Raw genomic sequence first — 14,149 nt, forward strand, 5'->3', positions numbered from 1 at the left:
AGCTGGTGTTAGTGTGACACGCTGACACTGTCAGTGATAGCCACCTGTAAGCATGGACACAATGGTCACTGCATTAGTTTAGGACGCAGTGAGTTAGAAGGTAACCCTCTGTAAAGTGAGCATTTATGACTATGAAGCTGAGGCGGCAACTGTTTGCTACGCATGCTGGTGCATTCAAAAGCACGTGGTAGGTCGGGGTGAACGTAGCAAGATTAATGGGATGGTTTTTTGAGCGTATAGAAATAAACCTTTTTCATGGCATTTAATGAACAAATTGTTAACACTTCAATGAAAAAAACATAAGGGATTACAGAAAAAAGTCTAATTATTCCTATTATTTCAAACAAACATTAACACAATGACATCTGAACTGAAAAATAGGTGAAAGTTACAAGAAGGCTGAAATCTACAAGAACCGAAAAATGCACTCATGCATCAACAGCCTTCTTGTCGTCTTTTCCGCTGTTTCTCTCCTCTAACATTTTGTAGTCGGCAGAAGCGTCATCTTAGAGCGGATCAAATCTTCCTCGCTGGGAAAAGCAGCTCCTTCTCCTGCTCAGCTTCTCTCTCTCTCTCTCTCTCTCTCTCTGCTTGTTGCATTTGGGCTAATCTCACCGTCACGTTCTGGAAAACTGCAACAGTGGCTGCTGCTTAAAGGGATGAATTAATCCCAGAAGGAAAGACACCCAACCCCTGACACCTTTAGTGCGTCAGAATTCAGACCTCCGAGCGCTCACCCCGCTCTCATGCACCACTGAGCGGGGCGGCCTATCGATGTTCTGATCTGCTTTAGGGCGAACGGGAACCCAATCGACGCGCTGATGGGTGGAAGCTTGTGGTTTGGAGGCAGAAATCACAGCCTCCCTGCTGAGAAGCTGTCATAGGCTGCGTCCCTGTCTCAGCGCTTGCTCTGCGCTGTTCACCGCTCCGACAGACCAGAGATAGAAACACACAGTGAAGGAAAGAGAATGGACATTGTGTCTAAAAACGTCTAAAGAGGGACTTCAAACCCTAATGGAATATTTCTGTCAAACGATCCACCTGCAGTACGAAGACACAAGCGTGCCTGCCTAAGACCTCGTGTCTCAGCGGACCTAATCCGAACCCCCCGCTGTTAAATCTGACAGGGACAGAGCGCGGCCGAGTGCGTAGGAAAGAGAGAGTGAGACCGAGTGTGGAGGTGGAGCCGGTAGAAGCCAAAAAAAAACCTCTGAAACAGCTGGTTTGGCATCCTCGGTCCACGCTGTGCTCAGAAACATACAGGGCAGGTGTAAAAAGTATTTCAACTGTGTGAGATTTTTCACATTTTCACACATCCAAACCACAAGATTTAGGGTTTTTGATAGTCAGGACTTTATGTCAACGTCAAAGTAGGATTGAGAAGTGAAAGGAAAAGAATGATCCGTTTTCAAAATTGGTTTTCCAGCACTTTTATCCACCCTCCATTTACTCTGATATCCTTTAAATCAGTTGCAACCGCATGCCTTATAAAGTCCCCTACTTGAAAACACAGTCAATCTGGGTTTAATTTAATTTTAGTATCGCTACAGATGTTTTCTGAAAGGCTTCAGAAGTTTCCTGCCACTCTAGTTTATCTAAGAGTGACAGGAATAAAGCCATCAGAAGTCCAGTTTTAAGTTTTATGGGGATACAGCAAACATGTGAAACAAAGTGCTCTGATCAGATGGGACCGCAACTGAACATCCTGAGCAACATGTAAAACTATAGATGTAGCAGGAAACCATCCCTGTTCATCCTAGTCCGAGATAAAACACGATGGTGACAGAGTCATGCTGTGGGGAAGTTGGATGGAGTTAAATACTGGGCAGAAATGGAAGAAAACCTCCAAAAGCCATCAAAGTGAGGCGGAGGTTCACCTCCCAGCAGGACACAGACTCTACTCGTGAAGCCAGAGCTACGATGGGATGGTTTAGATCAAAGTATGCATATTTAATTTAGTCTGGCTCAATCAAAGTAGACTAAGAATCTCTCAGTAATTGTCATTTTAGATGCAATGTGAGTGAGACTGAGCTAATACGTAAAAAGCTTAGGCTCCACATGTGCAGCACTTTAATTGCCAGGGAGAGGCATTTCCACCAAGTTCAGCACCAGAGAACTGAGCGCAAATGCAATCCTACTTTTTTAGTTCGTTGTTTGTTAAAAACATTCTCCTTCTGCTTGAAAAAAACTTCCACCGCTTTGTGCTTTTCTGTCCTACAAAGGCCCAATAGAATATACTGTGTTCGTAATGCGGACAAAGTAAAAAGAGCAGCTCTCACCTGCCGTCTCTCTCGGCAGCTCCTCCCTCGATGACGGTCTTCACAAAGATGCCCAGCTTCTCCAGGCCAGCGTCCGCGCCGACGCCCATCCCAATGATGCTGATCCCAAGGCCGTCTTCATCTGGAGACATAGTCAACACGGGTTCATTCCTCAGATCTGCTGTACTTAGGTGTGTTTCAACGAAAGCTTTCATTTTAGTTTCCGTCCAATCAGCTTGAAACTAATCCAACACTTAACGGTAAAGCAGAAAATGTGGAAATATTGTTAGATGAATACATTCAAAACATAAATAATCAACTGGTTAGGAGTTGAAAGAGAAATCGGCATTTGAGCGTTTTCAGAGAAAATAGTTTGACTCCTTCATCCACCCCCCCCTCTTTAATTAATTATTTACAAGATGTTCAAGTTGCATAATAGGTAGTCGATGAAGGAACCCCGCAGCACTCTGAGCTCTTGGCAATTATGATCTGCTTCATGGGGAATAGATGGAACAAGACAAGTGGAAAAGAAGCTGGAGAGCCGATGACGCATTCTTCATCGATGCGTGCATCCTGGGAAATTTCGGTGCTTCTCCTGTGAGCTACGAAGCTTTCTAGTACGGTAAATATCTCAGGAAATAAAAAAGACTTTAAAAAGCCATGTGAATACGAGGCGGACAGCAGGAGCATGCTTAATAATAGAAGGCATCCCGACGACAGCCCGTGTGTAGGTGATTCTGTCCCTCAGGTGTAATCAGCGACTGATTGAACAGTTTCCTCATTAGGACGTTCCTTCCCACCTTTCTCCAGTTCCACAGGGAAGAGTTCCAGTTTCTCCACCCGCTTCTCCAGCTCGTACTCCGCCGAGGAGGCCACAGGATCCACTTCCTCGTTACGCCGGTCGTAGTCCTCGTTGGAGTAGGTGTTGAACACCTAAAAAAAAAAAAGAAACAAACAGGGGGTGCAAGTCGTGGATGAAACATAAGCGATACAGAGGATGGAGAACGTTATTATTCGACGCGTTTAACTTTTATAAAGGGGAAAATAAACCGCTAAGAATGCTGGAAGGAAACATGTCCTAATTTTGGGATAATAATGCTTGCGGCGTAAAAAAGTGCAGTTACAGGTCACGCAAAGATGAATCAGAAGTGCTGTTGTATGATAACAGTTATAATGCTGGTGGGAAAAGCTCAATGCCACTAGCATATGGGGTTCTGTGCATGGCTGGGACTAGCACGCTTCTATTCAGCATTAATAACAAAACAATGCTGGTAAAAGTTAGAATTTATGACTTTTACACACTCAAATTTAAAAGTTTTTAGTGCTTTTTAGCCTATTCCTAAACTTTAAAAAAGAAAAGAGCTGAAAGAACAGATTGACGGACATATGGATGGATGGATGGATGGATGGATGGATGGATGGATGGATGGATGGATGGATGGATGGATGGATGGATGGATGGATGGATGGATGGATGGATGGATGGATGGATGGATGGATGGATGGATAGGGATTAAAGCTAAAAATATTTCCATATTTATCCACACTGAAAAGATTTATGTTCCAAACTTTTCCCACACTTCATAGGATCTCTGTCACAAAACTGTGATAATTTATGTTTTTATCACGCTCAATTATTACAGCAATAATTAATCCATCAATAAAACAATAAAACAAAAAAAAGAAGCCATGGTGTAAAGAAACGTTGCAGGGCGATGGAGGATAGCTGCCTCTCCTTCTCCCCGAGTCAGCTGTCACTTCCCATCTCCTCCGAGCCGCGCGCTCTGCAACAAGCAGGAAGAGATGCAGAGGGGCCGAAGCCGCGCACAAGCTGACTCAAACGTGTCACAGCGCTTTGCAGAGCGCTGGCTGCTAATTCTGAAGATCGAAGTAAATGGCTGAGCAAATTATTCGGGCAGACAGATAAACACGCAGGCAGGTCCCAGGCGATGTTTGTATGTCATCAACGCTGTCATTGATCCCGGCACACCCACACCAACTGTGTCGCTTTTATTAAAATTCGGAGGCAACCGCCCTACGGCGCTATCTCTCCTAAACAATGATTTTACAAAGAGCAAACGAACCATTCAGAGCTTCATGACGTCAAGTATTAAGAGTTATTTAAAAGGCTGCTGAGGGGATCGATAAGGCGTCATGTTGCAGCGGATGAATTGATTAAACCCGAAGGCCAGCTTTGAGTTAGCAACTTTGGGACGTGCAAGTGAAGACGCCGTGCAGGCTTGGCAAAACAAGCCCAGCAAGCAGCTGTTTTCTCTGACTCGATATCTTTACTTTAGCAGATGTGTGACTGATATCTTGCTACAAAGCAAACAAACAAACTCCAGCTTCTCTAAATGGGTCCCTGTTTATGACAGTGTCACTTAGCGTGACGCTGCCAGGGTTGGTTTTTATTCCGTCCTCTGTGTGATCCTGAGTGAGCGATATCCTTGACCTCCCCATCATCAATGATTCAATGGGATCAACAGCCCCGCGTTCATGGCAAGTCCATGCACACACAAGATGCATGCATGTAAAAAAAAAAAAAAAAATGTGCTCACACACAGTCACCCACACAATCACACTAATAATATCAGACAAAAAAAGGTTTTAAAACCGCCTACAAAACAGAATCAACCAGCAAAAAAACACTTCAGGTTCAAATACACTGATAAATGGCATTAACATAATTAATTTGGGGCACCTCTACCACACATAGTTTGATGCAAAGCTTTTGACATCATTTTCTGCTGAATATTTCACCACAGGGTTTAGTAGCACGGTGTCCTTGTAGCTAGTCCTCGGTACGAGTCCAGGCCTGGGGTCTTTCTACATGGAGTGTGCATGCGCCTGTTCCCTCCTGGTACTCTGGCTTTCACCCACAGTCCAAAAACATGACCCTTAGGTTATATGGTGTACCCCGCCTTGAGATCAACAATTACTGAAGATAGACACCAGCCTAGTCTTTGGACAGTAGCATCTCTCTTCCTTGGGACACCAAAAACTCTTCTATCAGATTAACGAGGGACAGTTTCAGTTTTTTTCTTCCCCCGTACAAGGCGCCGCTACTGAGATCCCTAGGTAAGCCTAGCTTCCTCCGCAAGTAGTGGCTGACTTTCCTCTCACAGTACTCTAGAATGAAAACTGGCAATCCAGTGTGGCCAAAGCAAAAACAACATCCTTGTAACTCCAGGCTCTAAACAATGGCAATCCTGAGTTGTCCCCTGCCATTAGCTAGTTCTCTAACTGGTTGGCAGCAGCTCGGAGGGCTGCAGTGTCCTTCAGGGAATAGTAATGAACTTTGCCCAGACTCTTGACAGGTTTCTGTTGAACAGATGGTATTTGTTGCCACTTTTCCACCGCCAACGGTGCAGTGCTAGAATTCATTCTGTGGACGTGCTCCCCGAATGTCAGTGTTTGTTTGAGCGCTGACTTCTTTTTCCACCAGTTTCGGCCACCAAGCATGCATCATCAATGGGGGGCATAACACAACATGGAAGTACAAGTCGGTGGGGATGTCCAGCTTACAGTTTTTTGTCACCCGCAAGAGAAGAAGAAGAAGGAGTCAACATGGGAGGACAGCAGAAAAATAGCTTTGTACCAAAATGCCGGACCCTGTTTCCCTGATTTATTACTTTTGTTTAGGGATGTTCCTTTCAATGCATTAGAAGAGCCTCCAAGCTCTCCAGAACATCTTTTTTTCAATGGAAAAACACCACTGCGGTTGGAAAACAAAGCCAGGAACCGGAATTGGCAGGAACCGAGCTGCGTTGGTGAAAAGGGGCTATGTGTGCCTCCAACTGAGATGCTGTACTGGTCTGTACCTTTCTCCTTTCTTCACCACAACCCGCACTTAGCTGTTTATGAGATAACAGGAGGCCGAGAGTTGGACACTCTCTGGCGTTCAGAAATCTGCCCGTCTCGCATTGTTTTTGTATGAGCCTCCAGTACTGAAGCTGTAAACATCCATCTGCCTTTTATATTAAATATGTTAAAATATGGTTTCTGTTTCAAGAGACTTTTTACTACAACAGAAGTCTACAAATGGAGAACACCACATTATTCAGGCAAAGAACCTGGGGTGACTGCAACTGGAGGCAGTCAATTCTTAACACCAACGTAAAGTCCATCCAAGTCCAGTTAATGCGATGTTCAAGTCTTTGGAGGATCCATCTGCAACCTGGAACCAATGATGTGGTCACCATCAGATCATCCATAAATGCTCTGATGGGGGCCTGCCACATACCCGGCTTGTGAGTGGTCCTCTACACCCCACTTCTACTGACTTCACTCATGGCCAAGGTTAACAAGATCATGGAGATGATGCAATTAGTGATAATGCTCTTCTTGAGCTGATGAAATGCAGATTTCTCTGCTTCAAAGACTCTTTAACTAAAAGAGTTGTGACAGTCAAACAAGAGGTTCTAGATCTTGGCTGGATCATGGTGTTTGCCAAATCAGGTTTTTAACCGTGAGGGATTGATCCATATAGGTGTTGGCAAGAGCAAGCCAAGAAGGTCCCCTCTGCCTTCATCATCTCGTATATCTGCCAGATAATCAGCCCTCCGTGCTCGACACACCCTGGCACCTTCGGAACGCTACCTTTACGCACAGAGATGTCGATGTAATTGTTTCTCAGGAGGAACTCCGTCATTCGCTGACTAAAAACCCTGAAGAATACTTTGGAGAAAAATACCTAGAGAACTTCTTTCAATTTCTTTCAAAGTTGACTCTGTGGTGGGGTTATCAAGGTCTTACATTGCCCAAAGTCTTCATCTCTTGTAATGTCCCCAGGTGACTCGAAGATACTCAACTTCTTCACTGCATGCAAAAAAAAAATGTCAATTTTGGATTAGAGATGAAGACAAATTGTGTCCTGGATTTCTACCTGCTCCTTCTCCTGTGCCACATAACTCACAGTATAGTGGTGAGTTTAGCCAGACCAGCATTTTCCTCCTTTCTTGTATTCTTAAACCGCCATCCAAGCAGCTTAAGCTCACTCTTTAGCTGGATACATATTTCACCACTTCATCAAACTTGAAACCTTTCCTTTAAACTGAGGAAATTCCAAAGGCAACCCATTTTTTAACCATCTACCTGTTACGTCCACCAGGCTCGTTTGGTGGGATAACATTACAAGGAGACCACACAAGGATTTTCTGCTTAAATTAAAACTGAATTTTATTAAATTATACTAAAGAAAAAAAAAACAAAGAGAGAATACCTGAAATAAGAAACCATAACTAACCAGAAATAAGCAAATGCAAAACAAACCTAACAAAACCCAACCATAAGCTCAAACCTTCGCCTGACACAATGAAGCCAGTTAAAGATCAACATGGAATGAGCGAGTGCTGGCGGGGAAAGAAACAGTAGCTTCATAAATGAACAACTCCAAGCTCCACTGAAATCTGGATGAACCAAACGTCATCTGCAAAGAGCTATTCAGGTCGGACTTCTGTTACCGTAATGTCAAGATGTACATTTGGGAGAGTCAAGAAAAGGTTTTCTTCTAACAACTATTCAGCATGGTGGTGGCAGCATCATGCTCAGTCTTTCTCATTACCTGTGGTACTGTTGCATACCATTAGCACAATCCCTAAAAAGTAAAAAAAAAAACAGTGAAGGCAAAGGAGTACCTCTAAGTTCCTTAACTTTACCTCAGATTAACACCTAGATAGTTAAAACTTGCACAAAAGTCAGATTGATTTTGATGAACCAAAAACACATTAAAACTGGGTTCCGAATTGATAAAATAGGCTAACTACTTGACCTCAACCGTATTGGAAACACACAGTCTATACTTAAAAGTCACGTCCGTGCCCGGACACCAACCAGTTCAAAACAACAATTTTGCAAAAAGAGTTCTGAATTATGCAGGAAGCATGTGTCTGACTCTAAACTTGATCAGGAACATGTGAACAAATATTAGTGGGGATTCATGTACCATATTTTCCGGACTATAAGTCGCTCAGGAGTACAAGTCGCACCAGCCATAAAATGCATAATAAAGAAGGAAAAAACATATATAAGTCGCACTGGAGTATAAGTCACATTTTTGGGGGAAATTTATTTGATAATATACAACATCAAGAACAGACATGTCATCTTGAAAGGCAATTTTAAATAAAAATAGAACGGAGGCAACAACAGGCTGAATAATTGTACGGTTAGCTTACGCTACATGACACATCAACGTGCCTGGTATGTTAACATACCATATTAAAAGCTATTCAGATAACTATAGCATAAATAACATGCGAAGAAGTTAACCAAAGCGCCCGTGTCACTCCAAATAACAAAAATCCAGTGAAATCTTCATCCTCGGTGTCACTTTCAAATAACTCCATTTACTCCGGAGGTAGAAGATGCGGCACTTCCGCTTCTACGTCGCTTACGTCTGATTCAACACAGGCCTAGAGCGCCCTCTTGTGGTTTGGTGTGAAAATAACAGGTGTAATGATATACCGGTAAAAATGTGTAATAATTTCACACATAAGTCGCTCCAGAGTATAAGTCACACCCCCGGCCAAACTATGAAAAAAAACTGCGACTTATAATTTTGAAAGAATTTGGATATTAGAAAACCCAAAATAAATGCTAACTTGTACTCCCAGTTCACTGAAGCATTTTGTTGTATAATCGATCCGCCCTTGATAAACATGGTAAAAACTCAATTTAAATCCCAGACTAATATGACATCAATGTTAATGATGACTGTAAACGTCAAACCAACTCATCCCAAGTGTTTACATCTGATAATCAGCTCAACTGAGCTGAAGTCTCCATTAATTTGTGTCAAATCAAGCCTTGGTCCTCATCATGACCTTAAAATGCACACACACACACACACACACACACACACACACACACACACACACACACACACACACATTCACACAGGCTGCTGACAAATGCTAACAACAGCACTTGTACTGTCACGGACATCCAATGCCATTATTGGGAGTCAGGGCATTTCCTAATGGCATCGCTAAGTCACTTTGAGTTATGTGCAAACACATTACCTTGTGGATATCCCACTTGAGAGAGTAGAGGAGGTCATCCAGGAAGATGAGGACAGACGTGGGTGGATCTGAGAGGGAAGGCAGCCGGAGATGAAGCGGTTTGGGGGTCAGCGATGGAGGAAAATAGCGAAAGGGCACGACAATGCTTTCAGCAAATCGGAGAGAAATAAATGGGAAGACAAGGCAAAGGATAAATAGGAGGAGCATCGGTGACTGAGAAAGGGAGTGACAAGATTAATGAAACAGCACACATAAGGGAAATAAAGAATCGAAAAGTGGAAAGGGACTCGGACTGCACCACTAAATAGGAAGTATTTACCCACGAGACACCGACACCTGATAGCGTAACTACCGGAGCACATCTCCACCCTGCCGAACGCAAACCAGTTTCCTTGAAAGAGATGACTGAGCATGGTCAGTGTGGTAAACACTGCAGTCACCGAAGCTAAAACCACATCCTCAAAATTATAAATATGGGATATAATAAGCTGTCCCCTTGTTGAGAGACTGCAACCGTAAATCCCAGCACCCAAAACCTCAGTCCTTTTAAAGGACAAATCCAATTAGCATACAGAACCACTGATCACACCATTGGCATTACTCTGAAAATAGCCCCCACATCTAAAAACCCAGAACTATGCAAGAAATTTTTTTGTTTTTCTTCGTATTATAGTTATGCTTATAATGTTAGTACAAGAAAATGGGTTAAAAAATGTTAAACATTAAATCTAGGTCCCCTTTCCTTTCATTACATGAAAGATCTATTCTCTCGTTACGTATGACCACGACGGCTCCAACAGAATGCCCTTGTGCTCATCATAACTAACAATGGTGAAAGTGCCAACAAAGAGGAGGTTCAGAGACAGACCCCTTCACTGCAAAAAGGGAACTAAAATTAAGTAATTATTTCTTGATTTGAGCAGGTAAGTAAGATTATTTGCCAATGGAATAAGATTTTTGCACTTAAAGTAGGAACAATTCATCTCCATCATCATTTTTCAAGTGCAGAATATCTAATTATCTTATTTTAGGAGTAGAACTACTGATCCCATTGGCAAATAGTCTTATTTACCTGCTCAAATCAATGAAAACTAGACTCATTTCTAGAAAATTGTACTTACTTTCAGTTCGGTTTTTGCAGTGTTGGTACAGAGCCAACGACATCTAGAATGTGAAACAACAAAGAAATACACCTTGGGAGGAAGTGAAGCTGGTCTCAAACTTGAGGCCCTGACCTGGAACCTAAACACTTCTTGCATCATTAAGAGAGCCCAGCAGAGACTTTTTCTTGGGAGCCCTATAGCGTATACAGACTACCCTGGAAGCTGCTGATCAGTGCTGCAACACTTAAAGCATGTTAGCCTGATTCTGGACGTCGTGGTGATCTGGATGCACTGCTACGGTGGGGGACAGGGTCCTTATCGCCGGTTTTTCAGAGGTGAACCACACACACTAGAGCCAACTCCTCACATCGGTTCCAAGAATCCTGTAGGACCCAACACATTGTGGGAACCCCTCCCTTCCTCATTACATTCCCCTCAGGTAGACTAGGAACCACCAACACACGCAAGCGGGCTGCAGAAAAGCCTTAATCCTGCAGCTGTGGGCATCATTGTGTTGAAGCAGATATAAAAGGTTATGTATAACACCTTGTTGTCCAATGACAATAAAGTTTTTTTTGCCGAAGAGAGCTTTATGCTGAGAAATGACTTAGCAGGAGATTGTGGAAGCCATCGTAGAAAGTAATACGTTGACTTGGGAGGCGCTTTGGTGAGACGGTACTTAACCTTGGCAGCGTGAGGGGATGCTGCTGGCTGCTGCCTTCATTAACACAGGGAGGTGAGAAATGAGAGCCAGTCCAGACATGGAGTTGGCAACTTTTAGTCCGACAGCTGTGACGCAGACTGTTAAGCCCTATTGCTGGCTGCTAAGGGCTATAATTAACAGCAGAAACACTTTTAAGTGTCGATAAATTACCTGCATACATTAGGTGATATATAGTCAACAAATACACCACCCAGTGTGGATACTTCTCTGCTACATAACATATAGTTTACTTCATGAACATATTTTTTAAAAAATGAGGCAAAATGTAGCCTGGCATTTCCTGTCTGTGTTATCGGACCAACAACTGACCAATGTATCAACATGTTGACCCGTATGAAATAAAATGAGCCCTGGAAACACCAGCATCTAATGGTAACTGTAAAAAAAATGACCAAAACGTCTACACTATGCTTCATTTTCAGTGAAGTCACAGTCGGTGTTGGCTAGGAATACTCGACTGTAATCTAGTTTCTACTGAAAAGGCTTTAGACGACTAATGTTGCCGCTCTGCCACTGAACTGAAAAAGCCTCTTGGAGGGTTTTAACACAACACAAAATCCTTCACGTGTTAATGAATTCATCTACTCCAGCTTTACAGGCTGCTTTAAAAGAACAAACCTATTTGCACAGTGTAGTTTGAATAGTTCTTGGTCAGGTTAGCTTTTATAACTACCCAGAGACTCATCTATGAAACTTTGCAAATGTTTTCATGCCCATTCAACTTTCCCACATTTTGTCCCATTTCAACTGCAAACTTCAAGGTGTTCTGTCGGGATCTTATGTGACAGACCAACAGCACAAAATAGTGGATAATTATTAACCAAGAAGGAACAGTTCCAACGCAGGCCTTGCTTATAAGGCTTATAAAGAGAGTTCGTACAGGACTGTCCTGAATTATACTCAATCCAATCTGCAGAGCTTCCCTATAATTGCTGAAAAAAAAGGCGTCCCCGCTGTATGATGCTTCCATCGTGCTGTTTTATTAAGCTCTACATACACTCCCAGTGAAATCTATGAAAGCTTGTGGTTGCATCACGACATAAAAAAAACAAAATCACAGGGTATGAATGCATTTGCAAAGAACTGCACAGTAAAGCAACGTTTGCATAGACAGATGCGACTTCTAAGTCAGCAGTGAAGATCCTGGGTACAAACACACTCACACCTGAGGGGAATCACAGAGTCACCGATTAACCCAACGCACATGCCTTTTGGGGGGGTTTGGAGAGGAAACCAAGGAACCTGGGGAATTGCAGGTTTTCCCAAAACATGGAAATCTTTACACCCAAAGGCCCCATCAGAGATTAGCCCTGAAGAACCTTCCTGCTGTGAGGCAACAGTGCTCCGCCATGTAGCCAAGAGGCTGGATTAAAATAAACACCTTTAAAAAGGGACAAATTACATTTCAATAATGTATGTTATTATCCCATATCGCTGATCCTTTTCTTTCTTTTGTATTTTAACTGTATGGACGCGTTCTTGATTTTTCTATTTCAAATCCATAAATCAAATGTCAAAAAGCTTATTTTAAGCTTTGCATTTGATTGGAAGCAACCCCCCCCCCCCAAAAAAAAAATATCACTGCTGCCTGCACTTTCTATTCGACAAGGTGTTTATTGTTTTTCATTCCGACACACGGATCAGAGCTCCTAGCTTGAAAATGTCAGAAATCCACACGGGTTTTTATGGTTTAGAAAAGCTTCGGCTGCAGAAATGTCAGCCGGGTTCAGCAGTTCCTCTTGAACGGAGCAGCTTGTTACTGGGGTTGCTGTGACACAGCAGATGTCTAGAAAGCTATAATTATAGCCACAAGCCTCTCTCTCTGTCCTTGCATACGTGTACATGTGTACAGAACCTTGCAAAAGTATTCACGCGCCTTCACGTTTTTTAGCATTTTGTCACATTACAATGAAAAGAAGTGCATTTTACTTTGGTTTTATGTGACAGACCCAAACAATAGCGCATAACTGTGAAGTATATGGAAAATTGTTTGTGCATCAAAACGTGAAAAAGAAACTGAATCTCAGTCAGACTGAGAGGAAAACATCACTTCTTGAGTCTTACTAAAGAGTCACAGCTGGATTTAGGTTTGGACTTCGTAGCTCTGATTTTATGCAATAATGTTGTTCTGCTGGAAGGTGAACCTCCAACTCAGCCTTCAGTCTTTTGCGGCGTCTAACAGGTTTCCTTCAGTATTAAGCTCCGTCCCTCTTTCCATCAGCTCTGACCAGCTTCCCTGTCTCTGCTAAAGAAGATCGTGAGCAGGGAAATGGAAGTAGGATTATTGTTAGGTTGAGTTTTGGTCTCATCTGACCAGAGTACCTTCTTCCACACATCTGTTGCATCATTTGTGTGTCTTGTGGCAAACAGCAAACAGGACTTTGTAAACAGTTTTCAGTATTTGACGAACAACTACACTGCAAAAAAGGAACTAAAAATATATTTCCTTAAAATTAGTGTATCTGTCCTTGAAGATCTGCCAATGGAATAAGATTTTAGCATTTAAAATAGGAACAACTCATCTCCATCATCTTATTTCAAGTGCAGGATGTCTAATTATCTTATTTTAGGGGTCAAAATACTCATTCCATTGGCAGATAATATTATTTACCTGCTCAAATCTAGGACAAAAACACAAATTTTAAGAACATTTTACATATTTTTTAGATCCGTTTTTGCAGTGTATTCAGTTGGGAGATTCTCCCACTTGAGCTGTGGATCTCTGCAGCTCCTCCAGAGACATTATGCTTTCTCGGCTGCTTTTCTGATTAATACCCCTCTACCAAGACTGCCATGTCTTGGTAGGTTTTCTGCTTTGCTGTCTTGCTTCTGTTTTCATATCATGGACTGAACAGCGTTCAACCCTAACCCTACATTTGAGTACTAATCTAACCCTGCTTTAAACTTCTCCACAACTCTATCCCTTACCCTATCTGACATATCCCCTTATACGGTTGGTTCTCTGACAAACCTCTGAAGCCTTCACAGATCAGCTGAGTTTATTTGGACGCTAAATTACGCACAGGTGGACTCTACTTCACT

The 14,149-nt window shown here is 42.6% G+C and overlaps 1 protein-coding gene across 5 annotated transcripts in view; it reads right to left on the bottom strand.

The window, feature by feature from the left end:
• ppp1r9a (protein phosphatase 1, regulatory subunit 9A) overlaps positions 1–14,149 on the bottom strand; it is a 65,280-nt gene that overhangs the window by 36,156 nt on the left and 14,975 nt on the right. For all 5 annotated transcript variants that reach the window (XM_036145023.1, XM_036145026.1, XM_036145024.1 and 2 more), the window contains exons 3-4: positions 3,059–3,191; positions 2,280–2,400 (exon numbers count right to left, since the gene is read on the bottom strand). In XM_036145023.1, the coding sequence (XP_036000916.1) occupies positions 2,280–2,400; positions 3,059–3,191 (254 nt within the window). The remainder of the gene's footprint in view (positions 1–2,279; positions 2,401–3,058; positions 3,192–14,149) is intronic.

This window comes from Fundulus heteroclitus, chromosome 13 (genome assembly GCF_011125445.2).
Source record: "Fundulus heteroclitus isolate FHET01 chromosome 13, MU-UCD_Fhet_4.1, whole genome shotgun sequence".
Classification (NCBI taxonomy): Eukaryota; Metazoa; Chordata; class Actinopteri; order Cyprinodontiformes; family Fundulidae; genus Fundulus; species Fundulus heteroclitus.